At 43.3% G+C, this 19,448-nt stretch overlaps 2 protein-coding genes across 17 annotated transcripts in view; one reads left to right on the forward strand and one right to left on the reverse strand.

The window, feature by feature from the left end:
• Positions 1-19,448, reverse strand: part of CASK (calcium/calmodulin dependent serine protein kinase) — a 303,724-nt gene that overhangs the window by 131,593 nt on the left and 152,683 nt on the right. The gene's annotated exons all lie outside the window — the stretch shown is intronic.
• GPR82 (G protein-coupled receptor 82) lies at positions 11,944-13,889 on the forward strand. Its single transcript, XM_038760043.1, has 2 exons — positions 11,944-12,011; positions 12,143-13,889. The coding sequence occupies exon 2, from the start codon at positions 12,166-12,168 to the stop codon at positions 13,246-13,248; it is 1,083 nt and encodes a 360-aa protein (XP_038615971.1). The 5' UTR covers positions 11,944-12,011; positions 12,143-12,165; the 3' UTR covers positions 13,249-13,889.

Raw genomic sequence — 19,448 nt, forward strand, 5'->3', positions numbered from 1 at the left:
GGGCAGAGAGACATATATAATTAGACATAATTAATATTACATGGTATTATATAATAGATCATGCCATTAGTCTTAATGGTATTAAATGGTAAGCACTGGCAGTGCAGTGCTTGAAGCACTTGACTTGGGGGATGCGATACCAACACAAGACACACTGCCTGCCCACAATGAGCTTTTGCCTTAAACAAATGGCTTGAATTTGAATGTGGACAACCACAAAGATAACTGCTTTTTGTCCCTCTACTTTAAATAAATTGTTGTCTAATAATATGTTTATCTAAAATATCTCACTTTGGAAAATAGATTTGGGTTGATAGAAATGCCTTATGAGAGAAGGGTTTCCAAGAAAAATAAAGAATTCAGGAACCCTGCTTCTCAATTTTGGCAATACTTCTTTAACCAAGAAGCATTTCAGTGTCTTCTTCGTGCTTTAAAAATAATAGGTGTAGCATAAAATTTTAACCTGGAGGTGTGTTATACTGAATTCTCCCAAGCACCCAGTAAGTGTTTGCTAAATACCCTCAATTGACTGATTGACACTGTGGGGTGTAGGAAAGGAGGAGCTATGCTTGTTTCTCTAGGCTGCTAGGACTTACAGACTTACAGCGAGCAGGGACTTGGACATGTGGGCTATACATTGCAAATGAGCAGTTTGCAGGGGCCACGGGTCAGCCTGGGGGACTCAAATAGATGGAAACAGGAAGGAAGGAAACCAGTTACCAGTGCCAAGAACTCGTTCAAGATAAGATTCCTCAGTAACTCGTAGAAAGGGAAGTAGCGAGTAATTCCCTAACTGATGATGTGCAGTGCAAGCTTAACAGAGAACATCCTCTGCGTCATCTGATGCTATTTTTTACCCAAGAATTCTAGTCTTTTTTTACTGACTAGTTTACAAAGGATCACTCTTACCAGTTTCAAAGCCTTAGGAAAAGCACTTCTCCAAGAAACCTTCCCTAATTAAGCACTCAACTGCGTCTTCTTCCACTTCCTTCTGTGTCACCCTTGCATTTGAAACTGCACCCTTATTCACACCTCCCTTGGCCTCATGCACATATGTACATATCCACAGATCCATAACTTCTTTATGTACTGTAATGTCTGAATCCCTCTCTAGGCTGTAAGCTCACTGTGGGTGGGGAACATGTCTAACAGATTTTCCTCTCCCAAGTGTAAGTAGAGAGCACTTTGCACAGCAAGCACTCCATAAATACGAATGGTTGATTGAAAGTATTTTTTCCTATGGATTTTATTCTTTATCCAGTTTTCAGTCAAAATTTAACACAGTTGCTCAGTGGTATTTATTGGGTGCAAAGAGTCCAGTACTAAGCTCTTACGAGAATACAATACAGCAGAGTTGGTAGACACATTCCTTGCCAACAAGGAGTTTGCAGGCTAGAGGGGGCAACGGACATGAAAATAAATAATGGACAGGTACATAAGTACTGTGGGGCTGAGGGTGCGGTGATTATCAAGTGCTTAAGTGACACAGAAGGGAGAGGGAGTAGGGGAAATGCGGGCTTAGTCGGGGAAGGCCTGGCCTCTTGGAGGAAAAGCTTTAATAAGCTTTTGAAAGTGGGGAGAGTGATCATCTGATCAGCAGGCACGTGCCCTGACCAGAAAGAGCTTACAGTGCTGGGGGAAGAAGATCCTTTTGAAAACCTGGACCTTTTTTAAATAACAATTGTGGCACTCATTACAGGTTTTGCTCTTGTTCTGGAAATGATTAGCGAAGTGGTGAACAGTGGTCATATTTTCTTTAAAAAAAGGGTGTGCTCTGATATTTTTTATCTATTCAGATATTTGGTTTTGAGAGGAAAAATTCCCTATTATTAGAAATTTCTAAATGAGATGGCTCTGATATCAGCATGCTGCCTTCAGAAGATGAGCTCCAAAAATATCTGCCCTAGATTATCAACACTTTTTCCCCCGTCTCTCAGACCTTTCTCTTGCCATACCCTACACCCTCAGCCTTGCAAAATTTTGGAAAATGTTTGAAAATTCTCCAGAGCTTTTCAGATAACTGCCTCCTTCCTTAGTTAACCCCACAGATAAAGGAAAAGCAGTATGGCCTAGTGGAAAGGACATGGCCCCAGAAGTCAAAGAGCATGGGTTCTAATCCTGGTTCTACCACTTGTTTGTGTGTGACCCTGGGCAAGTCATTTAACTTCTCTATGCTTCAGTTAACTCATCTGCAAAATGGGGATTAAGACTGTGAGCCCCATGTGGGACAAGGACTGTGTTCAACCTAATTACCTTGATTATTTTGCCCTGATTATCCTAGTGTATAATACAGCATATAGCACATATTAAGTGCTTAAAGTCATTAAAGTAGTAATGATAATAATAATAATAATAACAATAATAACAAATAACAAGCTTTGTTGCTTGTATGCTGTACGACCCAGGGCAAGTCACTTAACTTCTCCCATGCCTCAGTTACCTCATCTGTAAAATGGGGATTAAGACTGTGAGCCCCATGTGGGACATGGACGGTGCTCTACCTGATTAGTTTGTACCTAACCCTGCACTTAATACAGTGCCTGGAACACTGTAAGCACTTAAATACCACATAATCCCTCCCCATCAAATCTTCTCTGTTCTTCAGTTTCCTCATCTGTAAAATGGGGAATTAGTCCCACTCTCTTTTTGACTGTGATCCCAATGAAGGACAGGGGCCGTGTCCGACCTGATTACCTTGCATCTACCACAATAAGCATTCAATAAGTACCACAGTAAACATATCTTCACCCCCCTCTTCCAGTTGTCTGGCTATTTTATGCCCCCATCCGCTGCTGCAGAGGCACAGAAGAGCCAGACGAGGCAGAACCTGTGTGAGTCTTTGCACTGAAGAAAAGGAAGGGGAAGCAGCTAGAGCTTTCGGGGAAGAACCTCAAAATGAGGAAGAGGTGGGAAGAGCTAAATGGAATCCCATAAGGCAGTACATCCAGGGGAAAAGTTTGCAAGTGAGCCCAGCCAAACGCTCAGTCAGGTACTCTATGCTACTAGCCCAAAAGCCTCCCTGACATTCTCGTGAAGGGCTGCCTCCTTTTTTTTTTTGGCATTTTGCACACTACTATAACCAATCAATGCTATTTATTGAGTGTTTTCTGTGTGGAACACTGTACTAGGCGCTTGGGAATTGGTTGGCACAATCCCCACCCTAAAATATGCAGGCTTCCCTTTCCAGAATCTTTGGTTTGTCTTCTCATTCCCCTCAGGTCCTAATGTAGCACACACTGCACAAAGTAGATGCAAAATTCTACTATGACCTTTGGACCCTGGTTCCTTTCCATTTCTCTACTACTAAATATTCTTTTCAGAGCCCATCCTTTCACTCTCAGCTCCTGAATACCAGTGGGATCCCCATGGAGGACAGGGACTGTGCCCAAACTGATCAACTCATCTCTATCCCAGAGCTTAGATCAGAGCCTGAAAAATACCGTAATTATTATCATTGTGAGTATACCCTGAGGTTGCACTGTGATGAATGGGAGCTACCCTTGCAGCCACTCTCTACTGGCCTAGGAAAGAAACACAGTGGCAGGGGCCGTTTGCTCTTAAAATTCTACAATTCCCCCCAACTCTACCTTGCTCAGCTAAGTGAAGTGGCTTTGGTTCCTCCCCACTGGGCAAAACAATTCAATCCAGTCCATCAATCCCTGGCATTCACCGAGTGCTTAATCGATCAATTGTATTTATTGAGCACTTACTGTGTGCTGAGCACTGTTAACTAAGCGCTTGGAAGAGTACAGTACAACATAATTAGCAGACATATTCCCCAGCCTTAACAAGTTTACAGTCTAGAGGGACAGACTGACAGAAATAGGTAATTTATAATATATAATTTAAAGACATATACATAAGTGCTGTGGGGTTGGGGGTGAGGAGAAAAGCAAATGTCCAAAGGTCGCAGGCTGAAGGGCAAAGACGACATAGAAGGGAAAGCAAGGTGGGGAAAAGAGAGATTAATTGGGGAACGCCTCTTGGAGGAGATGTGACCTTACTAATGAAGGAGGAGAGGGGTGATCTGACATATATAGTGGGGGAGGGAGTTCTAGGCTAAGAGAAGGACATGGGAAAGGGGTCGGCAGCAAGACAGACGAGATCAGGGCACAGTGAGTAGGCTGGCTCTAGAGGAGCAGAATGTGTGGGCTGGGCTGGAGTAGGAGAGGCTACTGTGTGCCCAGTACCATACTAGGTGCTTGGGAGAGAACGATACTGTAGAGTGGAAAGACATGTTCCCTGCCTACACATGTAGGCATCTAGGCATGTTCCCTGCCTCCTACATGCAGCTGCAGAAGCAGCGTGGCTCAGGGGAAAGAGCACGGGCTTTGGAGTCAGAGGTCATGGGTTCAAATCCTGGCTTTGCCAATTGTCAGCTGTGTGACTTTGGGCAAGCCACTTCACTTCTCTGTGCCTCAGTTACCTCATCTGTAAAATGGGGATTAAGACTGTGAGCCCCCTGTGGGACAGCCTGATCGCCTTGTGACCTCCCCAGTGCTTAGAACAGTGCTTTGCACATAGAAAGTGCTTAATACATGCCATCATTATTATTACAAGGAGCTTGCAGTCTGGTGGGAGCTTCAGCCCAAGATCTGCTCCTCCCTGCCATAGGATTGATTCAGGGGAATTCAGGGCGAGGGAAGGAAGTGGGGTTCTTCCTTCGTAGACTGGGATCCCCAAGTAGCATGGGCACTCTGTCTGACCCAATTATCTTGTACCTACCTACCTTAGTACAGTGATTGGTACATAGTAAGTGCTTCATAAATACCAAAATAATAATAATAATAATAATAATTTTAATCACCAACAGGAGGGCTAGCTCTCTACAAGGCTCTTGGGGTCTGTAACTCCTGCCCCCTAAATACTTCCAATTTAGTAGGGAACCCAGGAAAAGCAAGACTGCACATGATGATGATAATAATAATAATAATAATAAATAATAGTAATAATAATAATGGTATTTGTTAAGCACTTACTATGTGCAAGGCACTGTACTAGTGCTGGAGTGGATATAAGCCAATAAGGTTGGACACAGTCCCTGTCCCACGTGGGGCTCACAGGCTCAATTCCCATTTTACAGATAAGGTAACTGGGGCCCAGAGAAGTGAAGTGATTTGTCCAAGGTCACACAGCGAACAAGTGGCAGAGCCGGGACTAGAACCCATGACCTCTGGACTCCCAGGGCTCTATCCACTATGCCATGCCGCTTCCCAAATACCCTCAGTAATGGCAAGAAATTGTGACAAATGGGGCTAAGGGAAAAGACTGGGATGGGCTAATTGGGGAAAGCTACCTAGAGAATGGTCTGGAATGGCAATTTCAAGAAATGGAGCATAGAGCTGATGCCAGGAATAAAGAAAGGGCAACATGGGCAAGGGCTCAGAGGTAGGAGAAAGGCAACTGAATGAGGGAGATTCAACAAGTCATGTGTGGACAGACCAGAGTATGTGCAGCCCGACTATTACAGAAAGAGAAAACAGACCACCAGTGGAGGAGCCTCCCTGTGAAGAGCTCTGAAGGCAAGATAGAGAATTGATTGGAGGTGGCTCGACTATTTAATCTGAATGCTTCTGACCTATGCAAATGACTTAGTTGCACTATAAGTTCTCGTTTTCCTACCCTGATTCTGGTCCCCCTGCTCCTGGGTGGCAGCTCCCTTGTATCGGCTTGGCATCAACTGCTGGCTGCCTCGCCTTTCACCTTGAGGAATCCTGCCAGGGTCTGGGTTGCCTTTTTATGGCCAAGAATGCTCTGGGCATCCTCTTTCAACCCTGACGGCTCTTTCACGAACCAAATGGACCACAGAAGAGCCTCAAAGACACTGCTTTGGGAGGCACAAATAAGTCAGGTGGTTTTTAAAAAAAAGGTTCAATGCTAATTGAATTGTTCAGAAGGCTAATGTCATTGAGAAAAACTGACTTCCTCAGATACTAAGCAGAAAAGAGGTTTCGGTCCCGAGTAGATCTGCCAGCTAATGATCACAGTTTTTGCAACAGTTCTGGGGAATCTGGGGATGCTGTCTTATAACTACAAGAGAAAAGGCCATTTGAGGGACCTTGATTCCGCCGGAATAATGAACACGCCTAAGGTATGTAAAATTTACCTAAACTTCTCGGGACAGAGGCTGTAGGATTTAAAGGCAATGAAGAAAACATAGTTTCCTGCACAAACTGCTCACCGGGGTTAATCTGACTTGCGCCTTTGCCAGATTCAGAGGAGAGATCGGACGAGGTGCAGTTACTGATAAGAATTTGATAAAATGCTTAAAATGTCCAACTGACTAATGAGGCTGGTGAATACGAAAAAGGAACCACTTCTCCAGGTGAGGGATCTGACTGTAACCTTACTCTTATTCATAGAGAGTTGCAAAGATTTATGATTGAGTACCGGAACAATTTATTCCACAACATGCTGGCTCTGAAAAAGTTCGTAACTTTTTTTCTCTTAACATAGTCTTTCCTACTTAGAAAAACATTTTTTTTTCACTTTACTTTTTTAAATGCTTTTTACACTTTTGAAGCCTGAAAGCTTGTTTTCGGAAGATCTTCTCAGCCTGACTCCAAGCTCACCGAGGTCAGGATGGCAACAGATGCTCTATAATAAATATGCTGGTAGGTGTTAGATTTCCTTTATCCTTAAACGAGTCAGAAGGACCTGTGTTCTAATCCTGGCTCTGTCACTTGTCTGCTGTGTGACCTTGGGCAAGTGATTTCACTTCTCTGTGCCTCAGTTACCTCAATTGTAAAATGGGGATTAAGACTGTGAATCCCTCTGTGGGACCTTGGGCAGTGTCCTGCCTACTTAGTGTGTACCTATCCCAGTGGTTAGAACAGGGCCTGGCATATAGTAATACTTAACAAATACAATTAAAAACAAACAAAAAAAACAAAACAAATGAACAAATAAAAAGAAACCTTAGATTGGTCTAGTACTCAATGGCAGGCATTTACCTTCCTTATTTTCTCGTGTTTTGGGTGGCTTGCAGAAAGGAAGCAGAGGGGCAAGCTAATGAGGTCTTTTACAGAGGTTTCAAGAGTAACACTTAGGTGACAGTCAATTTTGTTTAGCCTGATGTAACATGAATGCCTAGAAATAATAAGTTCTTAACCCTACTGCTTAACTCTGCTGAATTCTAGAAACTGAGTATTTCCCCACAGAAAGAGAGAGCTTCATGTTGGGAATTTTCCCATGAAATAGATACCTTTAGATTTAATTAACTTTTAATCAGCTAGAAGGTGCCTAAGTAAAATAATTTGGTGTGTTATAGATATGAAAATTGTGTCTTAGTATCCAATACAAGTACATTTAATACAGCCTTATAGGACATTACGGGTATGGTCTGGTGGAATAAAGCAAACAGTATTACTGTCTTTAACCTGCTGTACTTACAGCACAGGATATGGGTCAACTATGAGAAACTTGCGCTAAGGCTGGGAGTTTCTGATCAGTCAGGATCCAGGATGCTGCTCCCTAAGAATAGAAGGGCTGGAGAGAAAAGGGGATCTTGGCGGAGGCAGAGGAGGAGGAGGAGGAAGAGGAAGATGGGGAAGAGGTCCTGATTATAATAACTGTGGTTTTATGTTTTTATAGTACTTGAAAAGCACTTACTATGTGCCCAGCACCGTATTAGGGGCTGGAGTAGATGGATAATCACATCCCACATGGGACTCATAGACAAAGTAGGAGGGACATCAGATATTGAATCCCCATTTAGCAGATGAGGGAACTGAAGCACAGAGCTTCACTTGCCCAAGGTCACAGAGCAGGCATGTGGCAGAGCCAGTATTTAAAACCCAGGTCCTCCAACTTCCAGGCCTCTGCTCTTTCCACTAGGCCACACTGCTACCCTCCGTGGTACTTGGAGGCCTCTGGTTTCTCTTTCCCAAAGCCCTTCTCCTTCAGCCCCCTCCAGCTCTTCTTTTGTCTCTGATCTCCATCCTTAATAATAGTTATGATATTGAGTAAGTGATTACTATGTGCTGAACACTGTACTAAGCTCTGGGGTAGGTACAATATAAGTAGATCTATCAATCCTGTCCCACAGAAAGCTCAAAGTTTGCCAACATCATAAAGTTTTCTCACAGAGAAATAAGCTCTTTCAACCTTTTTATGATTCCTGATATTGGAAACTCACCTAGAATACCTGGAAAATCCCTCCTTTCTTGGCTCCTCATCAATGAGTAAGAAATTAGGCTTTATTATTTTCTTTAATACTCAGCCTACAATGGCAATTGGGATACCCATTTTCTAAATGAAGCATCTACAAAACACCATCTGCTTCTCAAATGGATTCACATTCAGTCCTTGGAAGATGGGACCAATATAGTATTCACTTGAGATAGACACATTTTCCACTTGAAAATCCAAAAACAAATGGAAATGCCAGGTGCAGAGTATGACTATGGTCAAAAAATTGAATTGTTTTCAAAATATCTCAGAGTGCAGATGCTGCCAAAATTCTGGTTGGGGGAACTGACAGGGATTAAATACCAATAAAAACGACCACTATTTCCAAAACATTGCTCCTGTCTCCCAATAAGGAAGAGACTACATAGTAAAATAGAATACAGCTTTTGACTATTGGCTACTGAAAACAGAAAAGCATTATGGGTATTCCAAAAGCTAGTGAATCATATGACCACAGCACTCCAAAGAATGGGATTGAGAAGATTTTGAATACAGCCTATTTTATGAGATGAATCTTTATTTGAGAGGCAATCAAGGGCAAGTTGTTTTTATAAAATAACATCAGAAGTGAATTTCACTTAATTCAGTGAAATTGGTGCTTTCAGTCTGTGGATTGTGCATGCCTTATGCTTCTCCTTACCCCAGATTACTTTAGTAAAAATTCTAATAATGACTTTAGTATTTATTAAATGCTTCCCTTGGGCCAAGCACTGTACTAAGTGCTGGGGTATATGCAATATAATGGTTCCCTATCCCACATGGGGCTCACAGTCTAAGGGGGAGGGAGAACAGGTAGTTAATCTTCATTGTACAGATGAGGAAGTTGAGGCACAGAGTATTTAAATGACTTGCCCGAGGTCACACAGCAGACAAGACACAAAAGTGAGATAACACCCATGTCTTCTGACTCCCTGTCCTGAGCTCTTTTTTTTATGGTATTTGTTGAAAACTTATTATGTGCCAGGCACTGGAGAAGATATGAGACAATCCCCTTCCCACATAGGTGTCACAGTCTTAACCTTCATTTTAAAGATGAAGTAACTGAGGCACAGAGAAGTGAAGCGACTTGACTAAGGTCACACAGAAGCAGCAGCAGACAGAAGCAGCATAATAGCACTAAATAATAATAGTAACAACAATGGCATTTGTTAAGCGCTATGTGCCAAGCACTGTTCTAAGCGCTGGGGCGGGGTGGGGGGGGTACAAGGTAATCAGATTGTCCCACATGGGGCTCACAGTCTTAATCCCCATTTTCCGGATGAGGTAGCTGAGGCCCAGAGAAGTTAAAGTGACTTGCCCAAAGTCACCCAGCTGACAAGTGGCAGAGCCGGAATTAGAACCCATGAGCTCTGACTCCCAAGCCCGTGCTCTTTTCACTGAGCCATGCTGCTTCTCAGTGGCTAGAGCACAACTCTGGAAGTCTTGAGGTTATGGGTTCCAATCCCAGCTCACCTCTTGTCTGCTCTGTGCCCTTGGGCAAGTCACTTCACTTCTTTGTGCCTCAGTTCCCTCATCTGTAAAATGGGGATTGAGATTGTGAGCCCCATGCGGGACAGGGACTGTGCCCAACCCTATTTGCTTGTATCCACCCCAGTGCTTAGTACAGTGCCTGGCACATAGTAAGCGCTTAATAAATACTATAATAATTATTATTTTGTGGCAGAACAGGATTAGAACCCAGGTCCTCGGACTCCTAGGCCCTTTCTCTTTCCACCAGGCCTCCTTGCAAAAGCAGTGATTCTTTTTTCTTTTAACTTAAATACCTGCTTACCTTTTTAAGAAGAGGCATAAAATAATCTCCAATTGGCAAAGAGGTGGTAGATTTGATGCTTTTTTGGACTGTTAAAGTCTTGGATAAGGCCCTCAGAGAAAGCGGTAGAACAACACTAACACAAATGGACTGTTGGTCCCAAGCCCTAGGGGTAAGAAGTGGGGGTGCATTTGTTATATAAAGGGGCCTATTTGCATAGTTCTCAACTACAAGGAAAACAAGTTTTGGACTGCAAGCAGGGAATGTGAACACCAACGCTGTTGGACTGTACCCTCTCAAGTGCTCAGTACCATGCTCTGCATGTAGTAAGCTCCCCCCCTTCAAAGCCTTACAGAAGGCGCAGCTCCTCCAAGAGGCCTTCCCCACTTGTCCTCATCTCCCGCTCCCTTCTGCATCACCCTGACTTGCTCCCTTTGTTCTTCCCCACTCCTAGCCCCCAGTGCTTATGTACATATCTGTCATTTTATTTATTTGTATTGATGTCTGTCTCCCCCTCCCTAGATTGTGCACTCATTGTGGGCCGGGATTGTCACTCTTTACTGTTGCACTGCACTTTCCCAAGCACTTAGTACAATGCTCTGCACACAGTAAGCGCTTAATAAATATGACTGACTGAATGAATACCATTGACTGATTTAAATCTTCCCCCTTTCAAGTTTAGCACTGTGAAGGAACAATGCTGGGACGTATGTGTGTGTATGCGTGTGTGTGTGTTGCAGGGGAGGTCTTAATATCTGACGTTTCCCTCAGGCGCTAGGGGAGGGTTGTTGGGTGTCAGGGGGAAGGCACAGGACTGTTTGAGCCGAGCTCAAGGGCCACAGTTCCAACTCCAGAAACCACAATGAAAAGTCAGTGGAAGACAGTCACACATTTGGCTTCTCATTCCTCTCAAAGAAGACTCTGAAGCTTGCCATAGAGATGAATAACCAATGTGGCCCTAGGTTTGAGATCAGGTCTAACAAGCCCAGTGTTAGGTTCATGAGCACATTTGCTAATGAAATCTTGCCTGGGCTGGACCCCTAAATTTAGGGTTCTAGTAACTGTGGTGTTAATGGGGTGGTGCATATCTATCAATCCCTCAATGGAATTTATTTTTGAAGGTGATGATGATAATAATTGTGGTATTTGTTTAGCGCTTACTATGTGCCAGGCACTGTACTATGTGCTGGGGTAGGTACAAGCAAATCAGGTCGGACACAGTCCCTGTCACACATAGGGCTCACAGTCTTAATAATAATAATAATAATTTTGGTATTTGTTAAGCGCTTACTATGTGCAAAGCACTGTTCTAAGCGCTGGGGAGGATACAAGATGATCAGGTTGTCCCATGTGGGGTTCACAATCTTAATCTTCATAATCTTAATCACCACTTTACAGATGAGATAACCAGGGCACAGAGAAGTTAAGTAACTTGCCCAGGGTCACACAGGAGACAAGTGGCGGAGCCAGGACTAGAACCCAGGTTCCTTTAACACCCAGGTCCGTACTCTATCCACTACGCTATGCTGAGCACTTACTATGTGCAGAGCAGTGTACTAAGCGGTTGGGAGAGTACTATACTAGAGTTGGTAGACATCTTCCTTGCCCACAACGAGCTTATATGAAGCATCAAAGTCCCCCTTCCCAAAAGCTACATTAAGGCACATGTTCAAGAACAACAATGATCTAAATCAAGAAACTGTAACAAGATTTGACAGCCTGTCAGATTTCCCAGACTGTGACAATTCATTCATTAATTCGATTGTATTTATTGACGCTTACTGTGTGCAGAGCACTGTACAAAGCAGTTGGGAAGTACAATGCAACAATAAACAGTGACATTCCCTGTCCACAACGAGCTTACAGTCAATAAAGACAAGGACCAAACTTGTAGAAGGCTGCTGATCTAGAAATAATCTAAAGAACTTTACGTTTTTTCCGATATGAGGGTATGAATCCCCAGCATTTTCAAATATCTACCATTTTCTTTTACATAGGTTGAGGCAAAAGAATTGCTGCCATAATTAGCATCGTGTTGGTTTTAAGTCAATCGGACAAACCTTGAACGCAGGTGAGAAGAATCAGAATTTTCTTCACCGGCTCAGTTTTTCAAATCAGACATGTACCGCTCTTTCATTTGATCACTCCTTTTGGAACACCCACCTCTAATTCTGATGCCTCTTGTCTGCAATTTTATTCCAGCTCCTGAGATACTCCCGGAAGATATGGCACAAATGGGTGACAACTCCACGTGTATCATTCAACCGTCAGCAGCCTCATCGGTAGCTCTGCCCATCATCTACACAATTCTGTGTATTATTGGAATCCTGGGAAACACACTCTCCCAGTGGGTTTTTTTTCGGAAAATCGGCAGGAGGACGTCGACCCACATTTACCTTACCCACCTTGTGACGGCCAACCTGTTGGTGTGCAGTGCCATGCCTTTCATGTGCTCCTACTTCAGGGAAGGGTCTAAGTGGACCTACCAGTCTCTGCCATGTAAGGTCGTAATTTGCTTCGGCACTCTGTCGATGCACGTGAGCATGTTCGTCAGCCTCACAATTTTTACTTGGATTGCCATTAGCCGCTACGCTACATTAATGAAACACGATCCAACGCAGGAGAAGGCCTCCCTCTATGAAAAGATTTTCTTTGGCCGGATCCTGAAAAAATTTCGCCAACCCAACTTTGCGAAAAAACTGTGCATTTATATATGGGTGACTGTCCTGGGTGTAATTGCTCCTATTATTATTTATTACTCAATTGCAGAAGCCAAAGTTTTTACCGAGAGCCCTGAGGTAGAGAAGTGCTACAATCAGAAGACGGAATTTGGGGAACATACTTCTCAAACTGCAAGTCATGTCGGTACTGCGTTTGTGGGGTTTTCCCTTCTAGTTGTTGTGCTGTCATACTCCTCTTTCGTCAGTTATCTAAGAAAGATAGGGACACGCACAGCTATCATGGAGAGGTGTCGGATTTACAGTTCGGTGAAAAGGCATATTTTGGTTATCCAGATTCTACTGATAGTTTGCTTTCTCCCTCATGGTATATTTAGGCCCATTTTTTATGCCCTACATAAAAAGGACTGCCAGGAGTTGACCTATTTAGTGGAAATAAAAAATTTCTTCACTTGTCTGGCTGCTGCTAGAAGTAGTACAGATCCTTTCATATTCCTCTTACTAGATAAAACATTTAAGAAGTCTCTAAGTGCACTCTTTAAAAAATCTCCTGAACCGTATAGTTCCAAAACCTCTCCCAAACACACTGCTGATCTGTGTACCGAAAATACCACAGAAATGGAAAAATGAATGTGCAAACCTCTGTGTACACTTAAACGGCTAATATTTCACTGTACACACCAAGCAGGAAGTTGAGAAATGTGAAAGATAGGGCTAGAAAAACAACAGCACGACCACAAACTCATAATTCACAATTTGCATCTTTTAGACCGTAGGCTAGGTCCATGGTGATGCTCAGAGGCACCTCTGCATAGTGTTTTATGGTATGATCTCCCCCAAAAAGAAAAAAAAATTAAAAATGAAATAAAGGTCAAAGGCTTCTGCTAAAAGCAACTTAAGCTCAGGTGTGTAACTCCAAAATTGCAGTCTTGCAAAATGAAGATGTTTTCATTATGTTTCCTTATCACAGTTTGGAATAGAACTCTCAGCTAATTTTCCACATGGAAATGGAAAAACAAACTGTAATCGGCTCATGATCTTTACAGATGTTAACAGGAAAATATGAGGACATTGTCAATTGGGCATATTTCCATTAAAGGCAATGTATGGAGTGACAAATCCATATATTTTCACAACCACAATGTTCTCCCTGGCATAAATCTAAACTGATCTAAATTACCAAGGTATGTAGTATTAAATATAATAAGAACCCAAAATGTGCTTACTCACAGAACAGATATATTCAAACAGTCCTTTATCTACAGTATTCCTTAGCTGGACATAACTTTTTTCTTTTAATATCTATGGTTTAATACAAATAATGAGATTTGGGGAAAGGATTTTCCAGCAATTAGCAGTGGCTGTATTTAAGGTCAACAACTTGCCCTTTCTCACTTATGAAATCTCCTGGAAACGTGCTTTCAAAGGCCATTTTAATTAGGTGTGAGTAATAACACGCTAAATGATTTGAGTAAATTCTAGATGACCCAATTGGCATTTAGACACAGAGTGAAGAACCACATCTGACTACTTTTAGAAAAATAGGCTGTGGGCACTTATGTAGTTAGTCCTTCCTTCAGGGACTAAAATGCACTTGTAAGTTTACAAAGCACTTTTCATCATTTGAACCATATATTTGTATGTTTGTTTGCTGGAATTAGCAAGGCGGAGTAGGTTTAATGTACAGAATCCAAAGGCCTGAACGATGACTATCCCTAGTGTCTGATTTTATGCCTGTGTTCCCTTTTTCCCAGTAGACTACTTTTCAGCTCATTGCTTGGCAGCGAGAAGAGGACGCTTTGGAGAAAAAACCCAGAAATGGAAATGTTTGCAGTTGTTATTCAATTGTATATTAAAGGTTTTCTTTTCTCTAAAGAAGTGCATTCATTTTCAGCTGATGGATCTTTTGAAAAAGATAGGGCAAGGGAACCAAGATGATCTCAGCTTATCCTCCATACCAAGGGTTCGGGTCTCCTGTAGCCTCCAAGTCATGCTTTCAGAAGGGAAGAGAAAACTATGGGCCTGGGAGTTTCACTTTCAGAAAATTCAGGAGATACCTACCATAGCCAAAATGTATGGATGTTTTCTCTTCCCCTATGATGTTAAGATTCTGGAGTCGCCCAAACTCAAAAATGAAAGGATGGAACCTCCAAATCAAGCATTCTGTAGCTACTACCTTTTAACCTTGGTCAAGTCCCAACTCCTCTCATCGAGGACTGTAACTAGCCTTCCTTTTTTATAACCTTTCTCCCCTATTAATCGGTCTGTCAATCAATGGTATTGACTGAGTGCTTCCAGCATGTACAGCACTGCACTAAACTATCGGGCAAAGGTGCTGCCCACAAACTGAATCAGCTGTGGAAGGATCGGGACACAAAGGGAAACGAGATGGCAAAGGAATAAAGGAATGAGGGGTAAAGGAATAAAGATGGAAAAAAGCCATGACCTACACTTTTAAAATTACCAAGTCCCACAAAGAAATTCTGAGTGAAGCCAAAGATCTGCCAACCTATGGCTGCAAGTGGAAAGAAAGCCAAGTCACCGGGGAAAACATCTATCTGCAGAACAAAGTACAGGAAATTTCAATTTCAGCAAAAGCTATTTCCTCTCTCCCTCCCTCCCCAGTGTGAAAAGGGGAAGCCTAAAAGAACAGTCCAAAAGCAAGGACCCAGGAAGCAACTTCAAAGTCCCTCCCCAAAAAGGGCTTCAAAAAACCACTTCTCTTCATAGTGCAAGGCGACCTGAGAGTGGCTTCCCTATAACGTGTTACTTCTCCGATGAACAAAATCCTTAACTGGCTGCTTCCCTGTAGGGCTATGGCTAGTGGACCCAGGGCCTGGGACATTTTGGCAGTCACTGAAACTTTCATTCATTCATTCAATTGCATTTACTGAGTGCTTACTGATCACTGTACTACACGCTTGGGAGAACAGGATATAATAAACAGACATGTTCCTCACCCACAATAAACCTATTGTCTTTTTCTTCATGCACAATCCAGGAGGGGAAGAGAAGGAATGTTGGGTGTTTGAGACTGGGGCTGTTTAGTGGTGCAACAGTTTCGCTCTATGGAGCCCTGCCACTGTCCCAGCGGAAGGATGTCGGCTCTGGGAAGATAGAGATGTGGGTGGTAGTCTCCCAGGTGCTTGGTATAGTGCTCTGCCTACGGCAAGCAAGCGATAAATACCACTGACCGACTGACCTAGCCAAAGAGTTATCTTGGTTGACCAACGAGTTGGCTATGACCAGCAGGAACCCAGAAAAATAGCTGGTTAACTCGTTTAGAAAGGACTACGGTGGTTCTTTCAGCTGTTAATGGGTCCAGCACTTAAGAAACCTTAGCATGCATCACCCCTCCCCCAGTGACTCCGCTTGTGCCCCAGTTGGAACGTGATTGCCAGGTACAAGACAGGGCACGGGTTTCTGGGCAAACCGCAAGCACGATAATCAATTCCTCTGAGTGAGGTCTCGCCTCTGAGGACTCAGAGCCGAGGCTGATCTGTTGGTCCCTGTGGGAGACTCATCACCATCCATCAGTTCCGCTAAAAAAGCCACCAACACGCCCTCTCCATTCTCCTGCCCGGATCCAGGAGTGTGTGTTTCTAAGCCCACTTGGCACCTCGATGGCTGTTTTCTTCCACAATGGGTGGGTGCTCTGGGAGGGTGGGTCATTGGGGTGTTATCCCAAATTATCCTATAAGAAGACCAACTCTGCTTCCCAGTCCATGCGTGTTGCAGTCCTCGGAGTCAGAGGGCCGTGGGCTCTAATCCCGGCTCTACCACTTGCCTGCTATATGACCTTGGACAAGTCATTTCTCTTCTCATTGCCTCAGTTACCTCATCTGTAAAATGGGGATTACAGTGTGAGCCCCATGTGTGACAGGGTCTGTATCTGACCTGATTAACTTGTATCTAACCCAGCACTTAAAACAGTGCTTGGAACATATTAAGCACTTAACAAGTAGCATTATTATTGTTATTATCATCACCTTGTTAAAATTAGAGTCACCTGAATTCTCAAATCCAAGCTTGAGCTCTCATCTGTGAAGATATGCAAATAAGTAAATCAATCATGAGCTACAGGGAACTGAGCTTGGGAGGCAAGAAAGGGCAAGAATATCCGTTTAACAAGCCTAAGAAATATTTATCCTGATTATCTCTCAACAGGAGAGCATAATGCCATAAATTATCTTCGGGAAGAGACAACTTTTGGCCCTTCCCATTTTAAGCATCACTGCTATCCATCATCCTTGCACATTTTTCATCTCTCATGGACCAGGAAACAGTGTGGCCTAGGGGAAAGAGCACAGGCTCAGTAGTCAAAGAACCTGGGTTTTAATCCTGACTCTGCCACTTGCCTCCTCTGTGACCTTGGGTAAGTCACTTAACAGCTCTGTGCCTCAGTTTCCCCACCTGCAAAATGGGGATCAAGTACCCGTTCTTCCCCCTACTTACATTATGAGCCCGTTTGTGACAGGGATTGTGTTCGACATGTATCTACCCCAGTGCAGTATTTGGCACATGCCACAATTCAGATAATAATAATTATGGTATTTGTTAAGTGCTTACTATGTGCCTGGCACTGTACTAAGTGCTGGGGTGGATACTAGCAAATCGGATTGAATACGGTGCCTGTCCCACACAGGGCTTACAGTTTTATTCCCTTTTATTCCCCATTTTACAGATGAGGTAACTGAGGCACAGAGAAGTGAAGTGACTTGCCTAAGATCACACGACAGGTGACAGAGCCAGGATTAGAACCCATGACCTTTGATTCCCAAGACAATGCTCTATCCCCTATGCCATGCCGCTGTCTGGGGTCATTTGGGTGTGTACTGGGAATGGTGTGATTGGGCTTTGCATACCATTAAGACTCTGCTCCCCTGAAGCATTACATTACTGTGGCCCAAGCAGCCAGCTTAGGGATTGGAATGGTATGGCGGTCTGTAGCCTCTCTCCAGGACTCTAAAAAGATGAGGATGGGGTGGAAGGGCTTGCTCTCCCCAGTGTGAAGAATCCCAACAGTTCAGGCTTGTTGTTGTTATATTTTCGAACAAATAAAGACTACCAAACAGACACCCCCTTTTTTGTTGAACAGCTGGTACATACTTAAAATCCTCTTTATTCATAAATGATTAGGCTGGCATCCCTAAGGTTTACAGCTACTTCTAGGCAGAGAGAACATGAACTGAAAGTCTAAGCTATTTTCTTTTTCCTCAATGACTATTAGGGTTGGATCAAGAACTTTGCCAATGTGGTAAGGAAGACAGACCAAAGTCACACGCAGTGAAGTCTGAAAGTCAAAATGAGCCATGTCGTTTTTGCTAGAACTGCTCCTCAAACACCACTGGGGACTTTCATTCCATGTTGGGTTTCACTTCAAAGTGGCAATGGAGGAAAAAGGACTAATAACAAGACAGAAGAAGGGGAGACAAAATTTCTGCAGACAGAGGAGAGCATCTGGGTAAAGAAGAACTGAGAACTGACTTCCTATCAGCTTAATTCCTGAGTCTCAGGGTGGGAGACAAACACCATTCTAGGAAACCCGGGGACACAGTCAAATACGTGGTAATGCAGGTTTCTCAGTAAGAATATTTGCAGAACAAATTTGAGACCTAAAAATTCAAAGCTGCACAGAGCAAGGTGTCTCAAAACACTCCATACAGGTAAATGCTACCAGAAAGATATAAACCTACTATATGCAAACACCCTTTCTGTATAAAGGCAATTCTGCTAACTGCAAAAATAATAATAATAATAATGATAATAATGATGGTATTTGTTAAGTGCTTACTATGTGTCAAGCACTGTTCTAAGCGCTGGGGTAGATACAGGCTAATCAGGTTGGAACACAGTCCATGTCCCACATGGGGCTTACAGCATTAATCCTCATGTTAAGGATGAGGGAACTGAGACACAGAAAAAATAAGTGACTTGCCCAAGGTCACACAGCCGCCAAGTGGCTGTACTGTTTTAGGAGTCAAAGTTTCTCAGAAAGAAAGACAACGAGTAAGGGTTCAGGTTGAGCTACTCCCCAGTCTTCAACACCCCCAAGATGCAGCATGGAGGTAGCGGGCAAGGAATAAGGGAGTCCCATGCACCCCCACTAACTGTCCCATGGCCATGGCAGCTACACAAAGGTCTGGGTAAAGGGGGAGAGATAGGGGAGGCAGGCACACCTCCATTCCTTGGGCATAGCTGCATAACAACTGTGGTATTTTTTAAGCACCTACTATATGCCAGGCACTGTACTAAGGCCTGGGGTGGATAAAAACAAATTGGGATGGACACAGTCCCTGTCCCACAAGGGTCTCACAGTCTCAATCCCTATTTTACAGATGAGGGAACTGAGGCACCCTCAATGAGGGGAATAGAGGGAAGTAAGGAGACATAGGGCATGGGGATTTTGGAATGGACCTGTATGGAAACCCTGAGGCTTATTTTGTTGGGTATCAGCAGATCCACAACTTAGATGGCAACCATCCCAAGTTCTGAGCCGGTGAGTTCTCATTTCTGGAGAAACAATACTCCTTTTGAGGCTTATTTAACTTTTGAAAATGTTAACAGACCCCCTTTTCAGGGAGAAAGAAAAGGAAAAGAGGAAGAGGAAGAGGAAGAATGCATCGAAAAAGGTGTTTCTGCAGGGAAGCAGAGGCAGATCTAATTCCAGAAGCATTTACAAAGGTTATTCAACACAACAAGGTTCACTTTTTGGTAAACCTATGGTAACTCCCATTATTTCTCATACCAAGGAGAATGATGGTTGCTACACTCCTTCAAGAAACCTTTCACCAGAGGCAGAATTGGAAGAGAATTAACTTTCATCCTCA

The sequence above is a fragment of the Tachyglossus aculeatus genome, chromosome 18 (genome assembly GCF_015852505.1).
Source record: "Tachyglossus aculeatus isolate mTacAcu1 chromosome 18, mTacAcu1.pri, whole genome shotgun sequence".
NCBI classification, from domain to species: Eukaryota; Metazoa; Chordata; class Mammalia; order Monotremata; family Tachyglossidae; genus Tachyglossus; species Tachyglossus aculeatus.